General features: G+C 43.0%; 2 protein-coding genes across 3 annotated transcripts in view; one reads left to right on the top strand and one right to left on the bottom strand.

Moving 5' to 3' along the window:
* Positions 1 to 486: 486 nt before the first annotated feature.
* The window catches only part of PPAT (phosphoribosyl pyrophosphate amidotransferase), a gene marked incomplete at its 5' end in the record, with an annotated part of 44,960 nt that continues 22,056 nt past the window's right edge, over positions 487 to 23,390 (top strand). For both annotated transcript variants that reach the window (XM_084266841.1, XM_084266840.1), the window contains one exon: positions 487 to 614. In XM_084266841.1, the coding sequence (XP_084122967.1) occupies positions 487 to 614 (128 nt within the window). The remainder of the gene's footprint in view (positions 615 to 23,390) is intronic.
* The window catches only part of LOC311193804 (uncharacterized protein), a gene marked incomplete at both ends in the record, with an annotated part of 28,594 nt that continues 6,593 nt past the window's right edge, over positions 1,390 to 23,390 (bottom strand). Inside the window, 8 exons of the mRNA XM_084266745.1 lie at positions 1,390 to 1,530; positions 9,400 to 9,590; positions 10,652 to 10,717; positions 11,861 to 12,262; positions 12,857 to 12,928; positions 16,132 to 16,218; positions 21,095 to 21,184; positions 22,169 to 22,606. Coding sequence (XP_084122871.1) covers positions 1,390 to 1,530; positions 9,400 to 9,590; positions 10,652 to 10,717; positions 11,861 to 12,262; positions 12,857 to 12,928; positions 16,132 to 16,218; positions 21,095 to 21,184; positions 22,169 to 22,606 — 1,487 coding nt within the window. The remainder of the gene's footprint in view (positions 1,531 to 9,399; positions 9,591 to 10,651; positions 10,718 to 11,860; positions 12,263 to 12,856; positions 12,929 to 16,131; positions 16,219 to 21,094; positions 21,185 to 22,168; positions 22,607 to 23,390) is intronic.

Below are 23,390 nucleotides of genomic sequence, written 5' to 3'. Positions count from 1 at the left end.
GCCCAACGCGGCGGGACGCCCCGTCAACCCCCCCCCCCACCTCGGGCGAACCCCGGCCGCCCCCCACCCCCCCCCTTGCAAACACGGCCCCTGCCCACTTCCCCGCCAATGCCGGCGCCGCGCCGCGCCCGGCCCCCGGCTCCCCGCGCCCCCCGCCCCGCTGGCAAACACCCCCCCTTCCTCCGCCCCCCCCGGCCTGTTGCACCCCGCGGGGGCAGCGGGTCCGGGGTCGTGAGCCCGGCTGGAAGCGGAAGGGGGGGGGACGGACAGGCGAGGCGGCGGTGTGAGGCCGGGGGCGCCCCCCCCCTCCCCGTATGTAAATGAGGGAGGCCGCGCCGGCAGGCTACCGGCGGCCCCGCGCGGCGCGGCGCTGTTGGTTGCGCGCGGCGCCGGCAGGAGCGCGCGGGAGCCGCCACAGCGGGGCCGAGACCGGGGCCGGGCCGCCCGCCGGGGCCGCGCCGCCCGCCGCCACGTGCCGCCCGCGCCATGGAGCTGGAGGAGCTGGGCATCCGGGAGGAGTGCGGCGTGTTCGGCTGCATCGCCTCCGGCGTGTGGCCCACCGAGCTGGACGTGCCCCATGTGATCACTCTGGGGCTGGTGGGGCTGCAGCACAGGTAAGGGGGACGTGGGGATTGGGCTCGGGATCGGGATGGATCGGCCGCCGTCCGAAAGCGGCGTCTCGGGGCCGGGCCGGGCCGCGGCGGTTTGCCCGGGGATGGTCGGGACACCACGCCACCACGTGCAGTCGGGAGGGCCCCGGGTCGCCGGCAGCGGCGGCGGAAGGAGCGGGGCTTGCGGGGGAGCGGCGGAGCCGGGGGCCTGCCCGCTGCGGAGCGTCCCGTCCCTTCCTCCCGCTCGGCGCCGGCAGCGAGCCCCGCTAGCATCCCGGTGGCGAAGCGCAAGGAACGCTCCGCCGCCTCCCGCCCGCCCGTCCTGGCCCCGCACAAGCGGCAGCAGCTCTCGAACGTGCTTTGGGATTGGGCTGCGATCGCGCTGAAGTCGCCATCCGCCCCTGCTGCCGCCGGCCACCGGGACGCCGCTCAGCGCCGCCGGCCCGGGAGTGCGCACGTCCCGGGCTGCCCGGGGCCCTCCGCAACCGGGCGGCGTGGCTGCGCCCCGCGGCTGCGGGGCTCCCGCGCCCCGTCCCAGCCGCGCCGCGCCGCGGCGGTGTCACGCGGCCGCTGACCGCCTGCCGGCGTCGCGGCGAGGCCCGGCCGCCGCTCCCGGCGTTACTCGAGATGCTGCTGTCAGGGGGCTCCTCAGGCCGGGCGGTTCTTGGGGGCATTTTTAGGCTCCTTCGAGCCACGGTTATTTAGAGTCATCACCGTGATGTAATAAAACTTGATTTTCTACCTGACACGTCTGTGGCAGCATAAACCTGACAGGGCTTCACTGTGGACACGGAGCTGCGAGCTGGGCTGTGGGCGCTGCTGCCGGGTGGCACTCTGGGCAGTGGCGCCACACGCCGACATGGGTGCTAATCGTGTTATTTTCAGTGAAAGGGATATATCCTTGTGGGAACTGCCACACCTGCGGTACATGCCAGGTGCAAGTACAGACACCTAGACACTGCACTCAGCTTCCCCTTTGCGAAAGGTGGGCTACACCACCCCATGCCTGACAGCCCCGGCAGGTGGGCTTCCCTAAGAACTCGTGCGCTGAATAGATCAAATGGTAAGTTCTGGGTATTTTTGAGGTCACAGGCATGGAAAGTTTGCTCTGATTGGTTTGGACCAACGATAGAAAATGGTTTTGCATTGAGGTTTTCTGTTTATTACAACTGAGCTTCATATACTGCTGGGAAAGCGCTGCACTCCTGCGTGACTCCTACACTAACAATTTTCTTTGGATTGCAGGTATATCATTCATAAACCTATATATATATATATATATATATTTGCCAGTGCCCATCACAAACGTGTTTGTTGGGAGCGACAGAGCTGCAGAATCCAAGGAATAAAGCCTTGTAATCAATAGTCTCAATTTAGGTTGCGCAGTTTTTCAGTGAAGAGGCTGGAAAAAATCTTACCTCATTACTGCTTACACAGTTATACCAGTGGACCTGGAGTTTCCTAGTTGGAAATAAAATGATTCCCCTATTTCCCTCACTTTGTAGTTTACTATCTCAATTTTCACCTGATTTTGTGATTTTTTCAATACGCTTTTTTCTGATGGGCACATGACAAGTATATTTGATTTCCATAAGCTGTTTAATATCAGATATTCCCCCATGAAGGATGCAACTGTAAACAGTATTACTAATGCTGTGATTGAACCTGTAAACAATTCACAACTTCTATGGAGTTACGGGAAGGTAATATGCACCCCCAGGCACGTATGCACTACCTCTGACTCTGCTCTTCTAGCAATAATTGTCAGTAAATTTAAGGGATGCTTTAGAGGCATGGTTACTGCATCCATCAAGTGAAACTGGTTTCCTCTCACTGCAAAGTGAAAGTCTGTTCAATTAGCTGTGCTTTCGCATGGGCTCAGTGCAGTTCTGTTCGATAGCTGAGATGTTTTCCTTCTTTAAAGGTGCTCCCTAACCCCTTTGCATTTCTCTGCCATGAGCTGCAGAAGAGGTGGCATCCCTCTCAGGAGGTAACACGACAGCAGCTGCATTTCTTCCTTCTTTTTGGATTTGAAATCAAAATTAAGATGTAGCATTAATTGCATCAGTCAATTTCATTAAGCCCGTCCTTTTAAACTTAAAAACTAAGAAGTGTCTTAACCATATTCCTTTGAAAATAAGTAAATATGAGAGAGGTGTTGTAAATATTAATGGGCAGACCCAATCAGACCTCAGCAATGAACAGAAATCTGATTTCCCATTAGAAAATACAGTCCTTAGACGTCGCCTTCAAATTAATAGTGATGTTTAGGTAATGATTACTGGCCTTAGGTACTCGCAGACGTAATCTTTTATAAGCAAATTAGTCCTGTGCAATACATCAAATCACAAAATTTGACCCTTAATTCATTTTAGGTGTTAAAAAACAGAATATTCAGGTATGGCAGTGTATCAAACTGCATTTTTGAGTGATCCACAAAGAAGAGGCAGCTGTTGGGAACATATCTTTGAAATAATATCTGTGTACATAAAGATCCAGAGTATTTGTTACATGCCAAAAAGAAAAAAGATGTGGCATGAACTCTTTGTGCTTCATGTTTCGATATAGCTGGTTGCAGCAATGTGAAGGACTTTTCTGATAAAGGCCTTAAAATGAGTTGATAGTTTGTATTCCACCACTTTTAAAAAGACATCACTGGAGAGATGGACTTCAGTGAGGATGTTTGTAACCGCAACCTTGAAACTTGGTTATCTGAGTTGGGCCACCAAAATATTTAAGCATGTATTCAACAGCGTGTCTGTGGTGCTCATTGTTACACTGAAACTATTCTGCATGAAAAGCCTCTGTGTGTTTATTTCTAAGGGAGGTTCTGGAGTGGGCTCATAAACAGGCACATTGAGAAAAAGAAAGAATTTCACTGCCTAGACATAAGCAACAACTTTGAAAGCTGCTTTTTAAAATTTTTTCTTTTTCTTTTAATTAAAAAGCAGCTGCTAGATTGTTGAGCCTTAAATTTGCACTCCTTTGTAGCAGAAGTTAGAACATGGCTTTTTATTGGCTTTTACTTTAGAAGGGTGAACTGTGAATTGAAATGAATGTAAGTATATTCCTACTCACAGGCCAATCACGCACTAAGAACATTGTACCAATTTAACTTGAGACCATTTTAGAGCGATTTTCATGTTTGTAACGCGTTTTACAGCTACATTCACAGTGAATTCTCACTGAAATGTTAAAGCTGCTAAAGCTAATGCTGTTACTCTGGCTTCAACATTAACAAGGCTTCAAAGTGGCTGTGCTAAATCATCTTTACTATTTCTAAGCCAGGGAACAAAGTCACTGTAAAATCTACTGACAGCATGCCAAAATAAAGCCAGAGGACTTTCTTGGGGGTGGGGAGGGAGGGAGGAGGAGTACTTTGAGTTAGAAATCTATTAAACGTCACTTGAGTCCTTGACCAGGACAAATTTGCAAAGTTAATCTTGGAACAAGAGTGATTTCAGTTAACTTTTTGCAAAATTCCCTGGAAAATATTTTTGGCAGAAAAACCATGTACTGAAACCTGAGTGTATCCAGCTTTGTACTGCTTTTTAGAAAGGTCTTTAAATGGCCTTTTCTGTGCAGGTGGAAGTTCTCTTAAGACAGGGAATACTCCTTGTCTCATCTCAGCTGGGTCTGTTGTATGGAATTCGTTGTGTAAATCAAAGTAAATGGAGAGTGGAGGCCAGGCCAGCTGGCTTTTTTGATATCTTCCATGCTACTGTCCACTATTCACTCCCACACCACAGAACCCAAACAATCTCCAGTGCAAGCTAAGAAGTTTTCCTTCTCTTTCAGTCAACTGGCTGCTTCCTGTTAGCCATCGTTCCAAATATCTATGTTCAATACAGCATAATAAAAGTGTTTATCTGGGTTTTATATACCACCTCTTGGGTACAAGATAGATTTTATTTTTTTTTAAATTTAAAAGGCTATTTAGCTAGCTGTTGGTATCCTGTCTTGCACTGTGGATCTTTCAGGCAAAAAGCTTGAAATTGCAATAGTATCTGCATGGGAATTTGCTGAAGGAACACGGAAATGCTACAGGTAACAATCCTGATAATTTGGTAGTTAACATTTATCTCTATTTCATCTCAAGAACCCATTGTGTGTTCAGCAGATCCCCCATCCCCAGATGCAGTAACTGTTTTAGTTGCCTAAATACAGAGATGTTCAGCTAGTGGTTGAGTCTGTGTGCCTGTTCAGTGTATCCCATTCAGCTGGTACGTGCTGGTAAAACATTCCCGAGTACTTTCAGAGGCACCTACTGAATGTGGATATACTAACACTTTATCTTTTCCTTCTATCTGGGTTGATGCTTGTAGGCTAGTCTGAGCTAGGTGCTGAGAGGCCTGTTTAATAACAAGCCACGAAGTGTACTCCTGCAGGAAGAGAGGAGGAGCGAGACCTTTTTCCTGTGGCGGGCTGTTACTTCCGCTCCGTTGTTAAACGCTTCCTGCAGGGCTGGCTTCCTGCACGCTCGATTTTGGAAAGTGAAGATAAGCCAGTTTTTCCATTCTAGCCAAGTTCACATCTCTTAGACGTACACCTCGGCTCTTACCTCTGGTCAAAGAGATTTGTGGTGTCAAAATGTGTGTATATATATATATATATATGAGGTTTCAGACACCCATTATGTTTATTGCAGCCAACAGACTTTCCATTACGTTAACCTAGCCTTACTTGGAGAGAGACCATTCATATTTCTTCACACTGACTGTAGTTAAGTAATCTAAAAAATCATCATACAGCTCTCCAGTAATTTTCACAGGATTTTTCCATTGGCTTGTCTGCCCATATCTTAAATTTTAGCCTAATGCACAGAGGGGGGGTTGTACACAGCATGGGAGGTTCATACTTGGCACTCCAGGTAATCTGTCCTGGCTGCTCTTTCTGCCATGTCTTACACTATTTTCCTTGAACTTAGGGGAAAAACAAAAGCAGGGTTCTTTGCAGGGCTTTTTATTAGGTTAGTTTTAATTTAAATCAGTTCTGTCAGTTGGTTAACCACTTGGCCACATGAGCGCTTGTGCCAACACCAAGGAGACTTGGCTGCAGAAGGAACAAGGGGCTACAGTCTGGATGGAGAGTCAGTGATGGTGATAAAGCTTATGAATCCACCGACAATGCAAGCATTTCTGCTCCCTGAAGCTCATTCTCCAGGCATTTGTCACAAATATAGTTTGGTTCACCAGGACACCAAATGGGGCAGTCAGGACTTTCCAGGGTAGCAAGCCCTATTAAAGACAGGTAAAGTGACCATTTATCTTGGTGCATGAGTGTGCTTTAGAGAAGAATGGAATTTATTAACCTAGATCAGAGTGGTGATTGCTCCATTTATCTGCCACAACTCAAAAATTTCAGTATTGCCAGGTGCAAACTGGGGAGATTTGGCCTCGGGGTAATCTGAATGCCCCCCTGCTAATAGTGTGGGCATTTGAGGAGGGAGAAGAGCAGAGTTCTCTTGTTTTTTATAGGATTGCTGCTTTTGCCATCATTACTTGGTGTTGGTTTTGATTTTTAAGCTGGATTGTTTTCATTATGTAATTTATATTAGTATTCCCAGGAGTGGTTCCATGGAAAGAATGATGTGAACTTTCTGTGGAAAAGGAACTGTGTTGTGGATCTCTGATTCAGGCAGCCTCTCTTCCCAAACCCTTTCAGTCCTACAGCAGTGTTCTCACATAAGCATTTACCATGTGTCAGGTGGTGTCCCAAATTCCCTTTAACTTGCCCGTAAGTGTGCCTAGATTAACTGCTCTGTGACTGCAGTAAGTGTAAAGCTGTCAGCAGAGCAGAGCTGCAGCACAAGCTTAAGTGGATAGAAAAGCACACTGGAGGGATGAGTTGGATTGATTTAACACTATTTTTGAAGGGGCATTTTTAAGAAATCCTTCACTTCAGCCACATTCTATTTGGCCCATTGTCACTGCCCTGGGAGATGCTGTCGAAAGGAGACAGACCATACCTCTACACAGCTGGGATTCTAAATGTGCAACATTCAGGTTATTTTGTCTTTAAGCAAAGAGTGATGTGTAATCACATCAACTGCAGAGAAGAAAGGTGTTGATGGCACTGCTTTTTCTATCTCAGTGTCCTAGACATTCAAGTAAATTGATTATCTGTATAAATGTGAGTAGCACGTAAATATTGAACTATGCCAAATGCCCCATGCATTTGACATCTCTTACCACCTTTGACCCAAAATAAATGTGAACAGTAGGAAAGAAGGAGATAGCTTTTTGACAAGACAATTACAAAAAGCAAGCTATGCTTGGCAGCCACGGAGCAGAATAGAAGTAGAATCCCACCCAAAGGGAGCTCCACCTTCTTCTGACATTTGTTCGACAGGTAAATCCCACTCTCTGGAAAGTTTTTTGACTAAAGAAACCCCAACCAACGCACACTTTTACTTGGAAAATCCCTTGTGTTCTTTTTTCTTTGTTGTTCTGTCAGTTTTTGCTCCATGCCTACCCTCTAGCATTGATGTGAATGGTAGACAGTGCAAGTGTGCTCTGCAATGCTCTACCTACTAAAAATTTACAGTTGTTTGTGCTTTTGTGCAGTTCTCACCTGACCAACAGCATTTAAAAACAGATCCATGTTTCCTGAAATATTTACTTATTTTAATGAACATGGGTTTTTTGTTTGTTTGTTTGTTTGGGTTTTTATGTGGGTTTTTTTTTTTCTTTTTTGAAAAGGAGAAAGATTTTTTGGGGGACATTATACTGCATGACAGCAAAAATTTGTAAAGATTTGGATCCTTGTACATCACTGAATTTTAAGTGCAGTTTAACTGCTCCCTCAGGTAGCCTTTCTTCTGTGAGGGAAGTCACACTGCAACAAAAAAACCCTTTGAGCTATTCACAGCTGGGGCTAGCACAGCTGAGAACTTGCTGGGCTGCTTTTCCAACACACAGAAAACCATTTGCTTTTTTTTTTTTTCCCAACTGGGCTAGCCTTGTATCAGGTTAGCAAGCTGAACTGGTTTATAGGGGATCCAGCTAGCATCAGGTTGCTTGCAGCAGCATGGAGACAAGGGGATCTTCTTGTTGCAGAGTTACCAAATCAGCTTCAGCTGCTTCATGCAACATCAGCCTTGTACTCATGGAACAGAGCAGGTAGAGCAGAACAAGTAAGTCACTGGTGTTAAAATTTTCAGTGCAGTTATTGTAAAAAAACCTTAATTTAAATTTGGATTAAACTGCTTAAATGCAGTAGAGTGAATTAGGGTTGGTTCGCACTGTTTTTTTCCTGCTTCATGTGTGGAAGGAGTAGCCTGTGATAGGAATAGTGGGGTCTTCAGCTGGCTCAGCATGTTCTCCTGTGATGGCAGGGACAGACCCCTTGTTTTCCTGCCAAAGTTGCCAGATCTGGCTGAGTCAAATTCAAGGATATGTCTTTGGACTATCTCATTGCAAAGGGAGAAGACAGGGTTTTTTTAAAAACCAAAGACAGTGGTAGTATTACAAGCCAAAGAAGGTTTATGTGGAGAAAACAATGTGAAATGTGAACAGTGGTATGTAAGCATACACTGTCCCTGTCACTGTATGGGTGAATATGATCAAAAAGCTGTGATTTACTAGGGTCTTTCTCTGACTTCCAAGAATTGTTTTGAAAATACTAGTCAAATGGCAGACAAAATCTACCTTGGTGGAAATTACTACCTGTGAATTAACAAGAAATTAACTAATTATCCATAGAGCAGGAAACGAAGCACTATATCCAGTAATACTTTTGTGTAAGATTTTGCAGAGAGGGACTTGGGTGGAATTTAGGCCTCTGTATATACATAAAAAAACCTGGTGGCTGTTGTTGCTGTGGTAAGGATTTGACTGTTTGACTACAGTTGTGCCCTTGTGCGTGCCCAGGCCTAACCTAACTTTGGCAGGGCTGTGTTGGTCTGTGCCCAAACATGACTCAGATCCAGAAATTAGTTGTTCTGCCTGAATGCACTGAAAGGAAAACCTTGGAAATACATGTCTTGCAGGCAGTTCGGGCTGTAGAGTATTTACACAATCACAAAATGAATTAGTGGCTGCTAGGATTTTACAGAGTAACAGCTAATTATGGCATGGCATTTGTCACTTACCATGTCATTGTTCCCTGCACTGTTTATATGTTTTCTGTGCTTCATTTGGCTACTGGACAGAACAGAGACCACAAACCATGCCTGCCCCTTCTGGGTGTGCATCAACTTTGTGTACTTTCTTTCTGGCTCACTGAACCCCTCAGTTCGTTGCTGCACAGCACCATCCCTTCAGGGGGCAGATGGGGATGCTCCACCACCCCGGCATAGCAGGTGGCAAGGCTGGGGGAGGGTAAATGAGAATTCAGTGGTGCCTTTTCGTCTCCAGCCTTGCTTAATCAAAAAGTTCTCATATGATTACAACGTTTTGGTTGATTGCAGAGGACTAACTTGCTAAGAAGGTCATAGAGATGGTAATTGGAAATGACAGGATGAAGTTTTAACTGTACATGTTTTCTTTGATCAGTTTTAAGTCTTATTTTCTTTTAATTAAGCCTGTGAATTGTGGCACGTAGGTGAGCCAAGGAATGTAGGCAGAGGTTATATCCTTTGTTGGACTGACACATTGCTAAAAGCTCACAGTTGAGGATTATGATGGGAACTCATACCGTGTTTTAGTTTAAATGATGGAAGGTGAATATATTAAAAGGGGAGCAAAGGTACTCGTGTGGGTGACCTACACTTATTAATTAGTCTATTTAATTTCTCGCTGAGAGAATCTCTTTGCATGCTAATTTCGTAAAAGTTCATTAAACCAACCTGTTGTATGGCTGATGGATCAGCATACAGCTGTGTTCTGCTGAGGTCTTGCATTTCTTCCTGCTTACAAAGCCTTTCTAACAGTAACTTTTTGCCTTCTGTTACTGTGTGCACTCTCTCTGTTAATAGTTTTTGGAAGTGGAGTATGGTGTTTTCAGAAGCACTTTTCTTAAGTGGAACAGGTGACACCTCTGTGGACAAAAGCAAAGTATGTAGTTAGAGTGGACAAGTCAATGAACTGCTGACACTGAAGTTTAGCACATGCCAGATTTTCCTAATGCTGTCCTGTTACGCTCCTTTGGCAGCTGTGCCCTGGTGTTGTGTAAGGGGTTATTGTATAACAGTGAGTAGGAATGAAGCTGGCCTTGTAAATATCACTCATGTGAAACGTCCAGCTTTGCCTAGCTACTGCCTTCTGCAAGATCTACTAGTCTAGAACTCAATAAATGAAAGTATATTTAATCACACAGAGTCAGTCCTGTTAGTCAAGTCTGTGATGGTGAAGTGAGCAGGTTGCATTCAGAAATGTGTTTTCTGGATCTGTCTGTATTTGTCTGTCTGTAGACAAGACATCATTTTAGTATTAAAAATAGGGGTGAGCCTCCTAAACATGAAATTTTTCATCCCTCATTGTGGAACTTTTTGATTATTTAGGACCTGCCAATTCTGCCAAGAAGATAAATAAGCTTCTGGCCTTTCCTGTATCAGATTGCATGCTGCATATTCATATCCTTCCCTTCATTTTCCTTTCTCAGTGATTCTATACCATACCTTCCCTTTTGATTAGCTGCCTTAACCTGTTCTCTACAACATGTTAGACATTGTACGTCTAAATATGTAATTTCTCCTCTCATTTACTGGCACATGGTATAATATGAGGAAACTGCAACCATGACTGTGATATTGTCCCTGTTTTCCTCTAAGCAACACAAGTAATTAAGATATATTCTTTTAAAAATATTTTTCTCTTTTCCTTGCACTTGATTCTTACAAATCAAAGAAGTACTTCCTGATAACTACCTCATTTATGACAGGAATGAGGATTGAAAGAGAGAAATTACCATTTTCCTTAGGCACCTATTCTTATCAGGACTTTTCTTTTGCAGATTGTGGAGGCTGAGAGAAGAATGTTGGTTTGCAGCTGGTGTTAAGTTCTAGGATTTATTTTTTTTAAACTGAGTGCTGGGAACTAGAATCTGGCATCTAATTCAACAGCAGTGTATAGAAGCTTTAAAAAGTCAGGAGCTCTTACCATCATTCCATGCTTTTCTCTTGATACTCAAGGATCCTGTGTTTGCTGTAACATCTCCCACTGAAACTTAGAAGAGAAAAACAAGATGACTAAGTATTAAAAACAAGATGACTAAGTATTTTGCAGAGATTCTCAACGCACAATCAGTCACACACCTAAAAGCTTTATACTACAGAAACAAATGCACTGGGACAAGTGACCTGGAACAATGAGAATCTTCAAGAAAAGATAGGTGCTGGGTTGGCACACGGAGCCAGGCTACAGGTGTTTGTAGCTTTTTTTGCTCTACTGTCTCCTGCGTCATAACACAAACTACACAGACCTTCTGCAGCACGCTAAAATGTAAACCAGCCAGGTTGGCTGAAATATTCATGGAGAACAAAAATGAATGGTAGTACCTTCAGTTTCTGGATTTGGAAGAAATTGGCTGTCTTTAAGAATGTGATAGAGTGCAAAAATGAGGCAGTTGAGCAGCAGTGGTGTCATTCCATGGCTGTGAGGATGTCATTTCAGCCCCCACTTAAAGGCAGTACTGTATGGTGCCCTTGAACCCTGATTATGGCTCCGATTCGTGACTGAGGATGGCTGGCTTAAGGATGGCTCTAGCGGTTTCTCCTCAAGCTGTCCATCTGGCCTCTGCTGCAGAAATGGTTCCAAGTCCTCAACTAACATTTGTGACATTGCAAATTATTATCTAATGTATTGAGAAAAGTCAGAATTAGCTCTGGTTTACCATAACTCACTGAGCTGTAAGCTGCAGCGGTTAAGTTGCTTCTACAAGAGCATGTGGTCTGCCTGGAGCAGAGGCAGGTACCCTTGAGAGCTGGAGCAGTTGGCCAGTGGTGAGAGCCCTTACAGCAGTCACAAGGTTATCTGTATGGTTCCTACATCAGAGGCCTTTTGATAGTAAAGTAGAAGCAAGCTCTATTTAGAAAACTGATTCTGCTTTGGCAAAATTAGTATAATTACAAGTGCTCAAACAGACATCACTGCCCTGGATTTTTCTGTCTTGACTGTGGTGTGAATTGAATTAATCAAGCCTGCTTTTTCAGACTCCTTGCACTTGGTTTGGTTGTGCAGATTTCTGCAGTTACAGCTTCTCCAGTTATTTTCCCTCCCCGTACATATTTCATCCCTACAGTATGGGTCAATAGGCAACTTTTAAGTTTCTTTTTGAAAGCTTTATCTCATCACCAGAGTTTTTAGTACCTGATAGGAGACTTGAACTTTCGCATCCCCAGCTTGAGGGACCCAGAGGCTGTCTTCTTAAGATACAGTCAACTTCATCATAAAATCTCATTTTCCTCCTGGGATTCCCAAGATGCTCGTTCTCCTTCTGCAGTGCCCGGTATTCGTATTTCAGGTTCTTGTACTTTGTGCGACATTGTTTCCAGTCTCTGTCTATGCCACGTTTCATTAGCCTTCTGGCAATTTCCTCAAATATTTCTTTATTTCTTGTGGCCCCTTCAAGCATTTGTTGTATCTTTTCATCTGACCATATGTTTATCAGAGCTCTAACTTCGTTATCACTCCAGTGCTTTCCTGCTCCAGTATCATTAACTGTAATAACTTTAAAGTGATTTTGTGCTTCTTCCAAGGGAATGTGATTATCTGAAAATATAAATGAAACAACAACTGAGTATTGCTGCATATACACACATTAAAGTGTAATTGCAGCTAATGGTTTGGTAAGAAGCTGAAGGATTAATTAATGTTTATAATGATATCTTGTTAAGAAAATCTTTTAACTTTACAACGTTAATACCCATACGTGATTAAATTTAAGTATGCAAAATATGTAGCGAGTGAAATCTCTTGTTTCTCCAAGGCATCTAAAATTCTGTATTTTGTCAGTGTAATTTTGTTGCTGTTGTCAAATTAAAGACAGAGGTAACCAAGTGCTACATGCAGGAAAGCAGTAAGCCTTAAACTTTAAAGCTACATGATACCAGCATTGAGAAGAAAATGGCTATCCAGTATTGTTTCAAATTAGAACAGCAAGTACTGATGCAAGTATTGATGCAAGTTTTGCTCATGACAGTGAATGGAGCTATGAAACTAACTTTTAAGTTTAGTGATAAAGCTGAAGACTGGAGTCAGGAAAGCAGAGTTGTGTTTCCAGTAAAGAACTGGTTGCTCCAGCTTTGGTACTGACATGACAATGTGATTTTGTTTCCGAATAAACACATGGAAATTAATACTTGCCTGTCCCAACTATCCGTTTTGCTACTGGCGTACAGGATCTATCTTCTGAGGTAGTGCTTATAGAATCATCATCTGTAGAAACACGCAGTTTGAAATAAAAAAAGACTTGGATTTAGACAAATAAATTGCTGATATTACTGTAATCCTCTGCAGGTAACACCTATCTCAAAAATATAGCCCATTAGTCTAACCCATTAGTTAAAGCAAGGCTTCTGATACACCCTCCCCAAAATCAAATGGCCTAGAGGCATTTCTCCTAAACCCTCTTCCTTTCAGCCCCCACATTCCCCCCAAAGCAGCTGTGGATGCAACACGGATTTAATATCCTTGATTAAACATGTAGGCATATGTGGATGGTTTGTATCTCACATTAAACTGATTTGCGTAACATGTTTGTACACACTGACTGGAGTTGAACTCGATGATCCTTATGGGTCCCTTCCAACTCTGGATATTCTATGATTCTGTGATCAGCTCAGGTTTTTTCTTAGGTGATGTGGGCAGGCAGGCTTGGCGAGGCTTTGGTGCCATTTGTAAGGGCATGAGTCTGCAGATTCACGCCTCAGAGGGCTTGGACCGCAGCCTTTGTGTACGCTCCCGCACTGCTATCGTCAAACCAGCAGGACTTGGCCCCTAGAAAATCACTGTCCCCTTGCCGAGTTTGGAAGCTGTGCCCCTGATTTGAGTGCAGTGAGGAGGAGCGGGAGGCACCTCTGGGCAGACCTGCCTGCAGTGTGATTTTGTGTAAGCCGCATTTCATACTGCTGATGGGGCTTTCCTCAGATCTTTGTGAGAGACCTTTGCTCCTTATTCCTCCTTGTTCTTCTCTATTCAGGACTCTTTTTTACTACAAAAGAAAAGTTGTTTAGAGCCCATTTTAGTAAGCTGCCTTGGTGGGTGTCAGAGCTGGGCTTTGAGGCGTGCCTTGCCCTGATTCTGGGAGGGAGGCCAGGGAGGGATGTTAAGGTTTGAGGAGAAGGTTGCATGCCTTTGCCTTCCTTGAGGAGACAGCCGTGTTTCTTTGCTTTTGGGTGAAAGGCTAGTCTGTGATTCAGAGCTTTTGTGATGGGGATAACAGAAGCAGAAGAAAGATTGGAAAACAAAACAATTAATGGATGCTTTTGTGGAAATCTTCAGCCTCAGCTTAAATTGCACTTTCTGTGTGTAAGGATGGCTCTATCTGAAACTATTCCATGTGCCTTAAATGACAAAACAGGGAAGACAGAAGAATTATTCTACCAACATCTGAGTGAGCACTCTTCAAAATTCAATCTTTTAACTGGATAGAAACATCATTATATTATTTCTCTGCATGTCTACATGCCAGGGTTTTTTTTCCCCTCTGCAGAGCTGAAGCTACTAGCTCTGCTTTCTCTGGGTTCATTCCTCATGCTTGAACTTCTCTAAGGCTGAAAGTTTGCTTTTGTGTGGAATTACTTTCTGGGTTGTGGCGGAGAGAAGAGTTAGTTCTCTCTAGTTTCGGTAGGGGATGTCATAGACCAGTTCTCTTCAATGCAGTTTTTAGTAAAGGGTAGAAGTAAATATTCCTGAATATGTTTTGAAAAACTGAGTACGTGGTTTAGACTCTGTTAGAAAGAAGGTTGTTGGTAAATAAGAGGTGGTTCATTTGATGAGCTGTCTACACTTGTTAACAGGCCCAGGGTAGTACTCAGAATTTGTATTTGCTTTATAACTTGCTTTCTCTGAAGTGATTTGGCAAATGCTTGGGTTTGTGAGCCATATGCTGGAATAAATATTATACCTACGGAAACTTACAAATTATACTCTCATAAGCTTGTGTGTGTGATTTCCCTGGGGCACTAGAAAAAAAGCAGTTTTTCATAGAATAGCCCATAACTCTTAGGAAAATCCTTGCATCTTCCTTTAACACTTACAGCTATTGGAAATACAACCTTGGGCCAAAATGGAGCAGTGGGTCTACTCCTGGTTTCTGGAGCAGGTTCTTTTGGGGGTTTTTTTGTTGGGTTTTTGTTGTTGTTGTTGTTGTTATTAAAAACTATTTAATAGTTAAAAAAACCCCAACCCATGGCTTCCATTTGTGTGCTCAGTCTGTCAGCCATACTGGCTTTCTAATCTCCCCCTGCCTTTGGCAATGGCACTTCTGACTTGCATGACTGCTATCCTCCATTGGAAATTACATGAGAGGAACAGGGAATTTTGTGTGCATGTAAGGCACATGACATTTTATTCTGTGTCATTGTGTATGAACTCTTTGCGTTGTGGTGACCTTGCTATGTGTCTGAACTTTCAGGGACACAGCTTTACTTTATCCTCAGTGTAACCTGTGTTTCTGTGTGTCACTGCTGTGATAGCATTGCTCTGATGTTGTCCTTACAGTTGTCTTTCATAATCAAGATCAGCCTATGCAAACAGTTGTAGAAGCTGTGCTGGATAGGGTGTCTCAACACCCAGATACCATAATTGCTGAGAAGGAAGCTCTTGCCTGGATGGCAGAAATAATGACACATACAGTGGATATATTATGATAGAAACTTTCAGTGTAAAAGCACAAAGAATTGTTGTTCACAGAAACATTATAAATAGTATTTTTATTCTTTTCATTAACTTCTGGGTGTAAGCAGCACTACTGTAAAGCGTATTTTGATCCAGGGTGCCAGGTCAATAGATTTCAATGTCATGGTTATTTCCTCTGCTTTTTTTCTTTTTAATGACCTTCCATGTTTTTTATGCTTATTTATTCCAGAAGGTTAATATCCCTACTGTATTCTAATGTTAAATTTTAACATACTAAATAAAACAAATCTCCTCCTGAATACTTGTCATTGAATGTATGACATACATATTGCTGATTTCAGTTTACTTATAAAATAATTCAGAATATTTATGGCAATTGTTTGATAGTGAATAGTCTCAAATTAAATGCACTCTCATGAAGTATCTTGGAAAGACAGACAAGGCATGAAATGCTTAGTGTTTCTGAGACAACTATTTAGCTCTCTAGTCTATCCTGTAGCAACTGTGTATGAAAAAGAACAATGGAATTTGTCACGATCACATGCAGACTTATCACATCTAGCATAATGAGTATGTTGTCTGGGAAAATAAGATCTTATTTATCAGGGGAAGGAGTAGTAAGTGTTTATGTATTTTTGCACTACAAAATCAAACAAAAATCACATTTTATCATGACCTAGAAATAGAATTAATATAATGGGATCAAATAACACATAAACTTTAGGAAATCTGCAGTTCCCAGTAAAGTAGACTGTCCTGTTACAACCATCAAGACCTACCTATGTCAATCGTCTCCTTCTTTACTTGTGTAGCTTCCAGGGCTACTGGGGTGTTGTTGGCAAAGTCATCCTCTTCTTCAATGATGTCTGGAAAAAAAAAAAAAAAAATTACAGAGTACTTTTTAACTGAGCAGGTCTTGAGTTACATCTTGAGGGTTAATGACTTTAGAATGCCATTAATGACAACTGTTGTTAAAGATTTCATCCCTTAATATATTAAAGTTGCCATTTCTCTGCAGTAGTGGTCTTATGAGTAGAGTGTGTGCACTTACATATAAAACCAAATCCAGAACACTATGTAACAACTACATAATTTAAATTTATGGATTAGATGTATAAATACTTAAGCTATTTAAACTGGGATTAGAATTTTGTTGAATGGTTCGCTGATTGTGGTTCTAAGACATGTAGTAACTGGTGAACCTCTACGGAGCAGAACACGCAAGCTGGTGATTTTCACAAGGGGCGCTTCAATGTGTACCAAAATTATTGAAAGACTCCCAAGTGACCAATGCCAAGAGCCACTGAATTAGCCCTGAGAAGGGTGCTGACATTGCGTCAAGGTGCTGTGCCTAGATCATTGATCTGCAAGGCTGCCTGCCTTCATGATAAAACCCAAAGTACTAAGTGCCTGTCCAGAGAGTACACATACACACACACCCCTCACCACCACCCTCCCCCCCAGCCCCCTTCAGCACTGTGTCTTCTGGAGGGATTTACATCACACAGCTGGGCAGGAGGACAGAGGTGTCCCTGGGCTGCCCTCTGCGGGGAGGAGATCTTTGCTCCTCTGCCATTGGCCTTCTGATAGTAAGGGACAACTCCACCCCTCTGCCCCAGGATGGTCGGATGGACAGGCGGATGATGCAAGTGGTCTTTCCGATCCTCATTTCCAGGTGAGGACACTGCTGTACAGAGATTAAATGGTGAAGGCCACGCTGCAGATCGATGACAGCTGGTTTTGGCCCCCAGCCTGTTCTCAGTCCATTCAAGAATATGTTCCTAAACATTGAGCAATAAAGCATAATCTAGAGCCATTTTATTAAAAATTACCCCCCAAATCAATAAGGCCTTGTTTGCATCAGACATTCTTTATGATGTGACCAGCATCATGTGCCTTTTTTTCTTTTTTTTTTTTTTTTCCCCTTTTTTTTTCTCATGGCAAGCCAAGAATGTGGGGAGGGAGACTGGCTTTTTTTTGAAGCCACTGTTCAGAGTTTTTGGAGGGAAGGCACAAGGACAGCAAGACTGAGCCAAACAGAACAAGCCATCAACGGTTTCTGGCATGGGTAAAACACAGTGGCTCTGTCCACATTATTCTGTGAAGCTATAGACAGTTGCCAGTGAATATACTTAATCTCCACTTTGTGTTTGAAGCACTGCTCACACGGCCACCAGAGCAATGCTGTCACAGTCTTTTTTACCCGCTCAGGCTGATACAAGCTCTGTTCTCTTTTGGCACTCTGTCCCTGTCACTATTTATCTTGTTTTCTGGCTCATGAGGCAAGATTAGTAATTTGTCTTCTAATCCTTACTCTCATGCGTCTCCTGTAAAGTGATGTCTAATATATTGTATAGAGAAATGTTAAAGGTAGGGAAAATGTTCAGTGTGTGGCCTATTGTTTACTCTCCAACAGCTTGCAAAGTTGCTGTGGTCTCTGCCATGCAGATGGATGAGACTGGATGCAACCTGGATGTGCAGTTAGGAGTTCGTGTCCGCAGCCAAGTATGCCTTGAGCTAAGCCAGCAAATAATCAAGAACTTTTGGATTTGTGCTTCTCTGAAACACTCTTCTTCACACCAGCCTCAGGCACATGTATTGAAACATTATCTTTTCACTCTGTGTCTGTACATTTTAAAACCCCAACCACACAGCGGTAAAAGGTCAGAAGAAGCCAACAGTAGAGTCTGAGTATGTGCCAAATTAAGCACTTGACTTTAAACAACCAATTTTTACTAAGCCCTTGCTTCGGAATCTGTCTTGGCACTGCCATGGCTTACTTCAAGTCTGTCATGAGAGGAACATCTGGTGAAGTACACGGGGCTCCAAAAATCCTAATTATGGCAAGGGAAGTAATTTGTTGGAAGCAGAACACTCGCTGTAGACACTCCTAAAGAACACCTGGCTATCGGCACCTCAGTTTTGTCTCTGCTGTTGTTTCCTGTGGCACTCAGCTTTAATCAGAGCCTGTCTGCCACGAAGCCTGGCACCCGTGGAGTGCACACAGAGGCCGGACCGCCTCTGCAAACTCTGAAGCAGTTGGCTCTATCTGAAAGGGTTCCTGCAACTAACTGACTGTCCTTAAACGCGGTCCCGTGAGGCGGAAGGCGCCGGTATGAATTGGTTAAACCAGGACTCGTTGCCAGGCTGATGCGATGCTGTAACCTGCCTCACGCAGGGGGCCGCCCCGAGCCCGCCCAGCGCCGCGCCTGGCCTGGCGGTGGCCCTCCCGCGCCCTCTGCTGGCTCGGCAGCGCGGCACGCTGCTCGGGGCGATGCGGCCACGGGCCGGTGACGGAAATCCGCCCCAGGGCCTGCATGGCCGTGCGCTCCCTCAGGCCGGCGCCTGCGGCCCTGTGGGTGGGAAGTGCCCTCGGGCGGGGGAGAAACGCGATGCGGGGAACATCGGATAACCAGGTGTCTTCCTGAACGTGGGGTGCTTGTCTTGTGACTAATCCTATCAGCAGTTTCTTTGGCAAACCAGACTGGCAGTGCAGGTGATGGTTAGTAGCTCAGGTTCACCTATGAGACCAGGAGAAGCACACGGGCTTCTGGATGAGGGGCAGGCGAATGCCGAGGCTACCTGACCTGTACCTCGGCAAGCGCCCCTACAACTCTGACTGCTATGTCCATTCGGGAAGAAGCCCTTATACAAGGTTGGCCGATTCTCTCAAGCCTTTTCTACCTCAAACTTTTGTTTTTAAGCTTTTTTTTTTTAAAGGCACATGAGTATATATGAATTGTAATTGCCTGCTTGCTGAGAAAGTGGTCTGTGAAAGTTCTGCTGAATGTGGAGTAGTCCTTAAGGAGACACATCCTAAAAGCATCTCGTCAGACAGCTCCTGACATCAAAGAACCAAGGCGATGCCGTATCCCTGCCTGACTGTCTCTTCCGCTGTTTATCTGCAAGTATGAGTTACAGGGATACATACAATCTCTTTACTTACCAGGTTTTCACTTTGAATTTATTTGAACTGTCTAGGAATGGCACGTAGCACAATTAGAGAACAAAGGGCCTTCGTGATACTGTAATGGGAAAAGTGCTCATCTTTTCTCACTTTATATAATACTTAATTGTGTCACCATAAATAACGTTAAAAGTCTGTATTTTTTCCCCCTCAGTGATAAAATGTTTTGAGCCTGTATTCATTTGGAAGAGAGAGAATTTCAGAAATTGAAAGATGGAGCGCTGTGGTTTTACGTGTTTTTGCCACAGAATTTTGATTTCTGTTCTTCAGAGCAGATAGGCTGAACCACAAACACTTCTGAAACATTTGCTATTTTAATCTGCACCAGCCAAATGAGATTGCAATTACAATTACCCAGAAACAAAATATGCAATTAAAGTACATATATTTGAGAAAGAAAATATGTCCATAGATGTCTAACACTTGCACATATCCAAAGGAAAGTTCAAGTGTCAAAAATGAGTTTTCAGAAGTTTACTTTTAGTATTCATTTAACTTTATCTTAAGTAACTGGCTTGGAAGACTGCAATCCAAAGTTACAGTATTACATAGCTGCAAGCAGCTGAAAACTGTCTGATGACAGTTTAATGTCACTACTAAATCTGTATAATTACAGTGTCTTACTACTGCTTATATATATGTAGAAATTTTACTTGATGAGGAAAATTGGAGTTTGATGCATTTTACAAGTAGTCTTAACTGGATCTCAGAAAGTACTATTTATAATTTCTTACATATTTTTGTCTGTCTCAAAATGATGTCTCTATAGGCAATGCACTCCCACGACAACCTATTTTCCCCCAGTGAATGTCTCAACTGCCGATGGGGATGTGATAAAAGGCCAACTATACATTTATTTGTTAATAAACTTAAATCAATAAATATAATTGCTTTTGAATGCTAAAACAAGACTACTACTGTCCAATATACATCAAATTGCCTCTCATGATCAGTCGTGTCTTTACTTACTTGTCGTAGCTGTTTCTTTCGTTATATGCAGAGCTGCCAGATTCTCTGGAGCCGTATTTACAGTAACATCATCTGTCAGAAGATTTTTGGTGTTAAAATTGTTCAAGTTCCCATTGGGCCATTTAAAATTCTGTAAGACTACTCCTTAATGTCTAACTTAGACCGTATTCTACCTCATGCTACTGAAAGAGATCATGAGGTCCTCTGCTGGGGAGAGTAAGGTCTGTCAGCCTTCGAGGCTTTTGTGTGTGTCTCTAGCTGAATGTTAAACTTCCACTTCCCCTGAAGTTACGCTTTCAGCTGTAAACCATAATGTTTCTTTGCAAAAAGCATATGATCTTCATATTGAGTGCTAGTAGTAATACTCTCAAATGATGTTTTCATGCCCTGACATGAGCATTTATAGTATTATATTAAATATCGATCACATTATGTTGTGATATAGAGAATGCCACATTAGCTTATGCACAGGAGACTGAACAACTCTAATCCTTGGGAAGAAGTAAATGCAGTAATACATTGCACTCAACTTAAGCCAATAGTTTGCTCTTTATGTCTTGAATAATGAATCCTTGAAAAGATTACTTATTAGACTGTTTTTGTCAGATTTAGCAGAGGACTGTGAATGTGCACATACACCTGTATTAATTGCAAGTATGGTTATAACTATGAACTTATCTCCTGCTTAAAATTTTTTTAAGCCTCTGCATTTTTTAGCTGTCATTGCAATGTGGACTTAATTTAGAAATCCACCTTAAATTACTAAATTTATGGGTCAATGTAAAATAGAAGACTTTGCAGTTTACCTGAGTCAGAAACTTTCTTTATATCTGCAACCCGTAGGTCTTCTGACATATTACTAACAGAGTCCTCTTCACCTGTGTCTCCAGGCATTTCTGTGTAAATAATGCTATGTTAATTAGGGCACTGCATTTGTGTATTACATAAGAACAGCTGTGCTGGGTCAAATCAAAAGATCCGTCCATCCTAGGATGCTCTTTATGCCAGCAGGCAGTAGTAGGCGCATTAGCAATGAGCCTAGAAGCAACAACTGAAGAGTGAATCAGCCCCCAAAATGCTCTTGTAGTTTTCAGCAGAGACTGTGTTACAATTTTTTTCCACTACTTGACTAACTTCTAGTCTTTGGCCACTGTAATACCATCCCCTGTATAGGATTTTTACTGTGTAATGAAGATTTTTATGTTGTATTCTGTTCTTAAACATCACGCCTTTACCAATAAAGAATGTTTTAACTCCCAGGTATTGCAGGTTCATCAGTCCAATTTGGCAGTAAATCATCCGTTACCAGGTTACTCATCAATAACTGCACAAAAACATAGGCAAGCTCTGCTAGCATTCCTGGTGCTCTTTTCACAATAGTTTTCTCACTAGTTTGGGAGTCTTACTCCAAGGGCCAGTAAAACTGGGCTACTAGGGGCTTGGACTAGATGACCTTTAGAGGTCTCTTCCAACCCAGTAATACATTCCATGATTCTAAGACAAAGACAGTTTAAAAGTTATTTTTTAAACCAATGTCTGTATCTACAGACTTGCTTTGTTCAATGTCTTCGGTTTTCTACTAACACAATCTGGCCATCTCTCTCACCTGCTTTTTTTATCTAAGGCGAAAACAGTCTGTTCTGCCATGACACTGACTGGAATGATCTCTGCATCACTTTATCTTATCTTACATCTTCATAAAAAAAGAATAATTCTGAAACACTACTGGGACAAAATAGAAAATTTCCATTCACACACCCCACACCCCCATTAAAATTGTTAATCTGGCTGGTTGCTTTTTTGTTGTTGTTCTTCTAAGGTCTCTCTAGTGCTGGAAAACTAAAAAAAAATTAAATTATAGATGGGTATGAAGTACTTACCTTTGCAGTGCTTTTGTGATTTTGCTTCTGTCCATTCTGGAGGCCTCTCACTTTCATCATTATCTGATTTACTTGCATGTTCCATGGTGCTGTGCCCCAGAATAGCATCCAGTTCATAAAAAAATTTCATACTCTTACTTGTATTCCCTGAGTCTTGGGCACTTTTTACACTCTTGTATTCATGTTTCAGATTTTTATATTTTGTCCTGCACTGCTTCCAGTCCCTGTCAATTCCAAACTTTTGAAGTCTAGCAGCAACCTGCTCAAATATTCTTTTATTTCTCACTGTCCCCTCCAGTTGTTGCTGGATATTTCTGTCTGACCATATGCGTATCAGAGCTCTCACTTCATTAACAGTCCAGTGTTTTCCTCCTTCGTTTGCTACTGTTGGAATAAAAGCCGGTGTTTTGGAAGCCTCTATTGCTGACGTTGGATTACCTGCATCGTGTGGGGTAGGGGAGAGACACAGATACAGGTTACCTGCATTGGGTGGTTGGGGTGGGGGAAGGACAGAGAGAATGAGAATGAAGTATGCTAGTTCCCTAGGACTGGTCTCTCCAAAGAAAGATGGAGCAGAGGTGCCATTAAAACCAAGCTACTGATTATTCATTTGTCAGCATATTTTGTTAATGTAGACATAATTTTTGCCATCTCTTGAAAACCATTATCAAGACAGCAGATGTACATTTAACTCATCTGAGAGGAACGTTTCTTTATTCTGTTCCCTAATATATTGAACTACTGGTTGTAACAGCTTGGAGAGTAACCAGTGAGCTTCGTTGTTCAAACATTATAGAGAAGAGAACTGTTATGGAAGATCCAAAGTGCTGTATCAGCACAGTAATAAATTGGGCCCTGAGTCAGTGCACTAGCATCAAGACTTAACTTTCTGCATTCATATGATACTTCTGGTCTTGCACACATGCAGAGATTTAAACTGGGCAGGAATCTGAAGAAGCCAGTCCTTAACTCTTAACAAAGCTCCCTTTTGTGGGGAACTGAGGAATGGAGTCTTACGCCTTAAGTCACACGAGAATATCTGTGTGATAATAAACCCAGTTCTCATCATACAGAACCTCCCCCTTTCTCAGTGAAGGTCAATTAAAAATATTTGGGATGTCATAGTAACAATTCACATTTGTTTTGTCTTACTCTGTAGAATTTAATGTATGTTCTGATTTTCTCCAGTCTTCAACTTTTATTTTTAGTACTAGGAGGTGAA

This window comes from Gallinula chloropus (assembly GCF_964237585.1).
Source record: "Gallinula chloropus genome assembly, chromosome: 7".
In the NCBI taxonomy this organism is placed as follows: Eukaryota; Metazoa; Chordata; class Aves; order Gruiformes; family Rallidae; genus Gallinula; species Gallinula chloropus.
The sequence above is the reverse complement of the archived record's forward strand: the minus strand, read 5'-3'. Positions and strand labels throughout refer to the sequence as shown.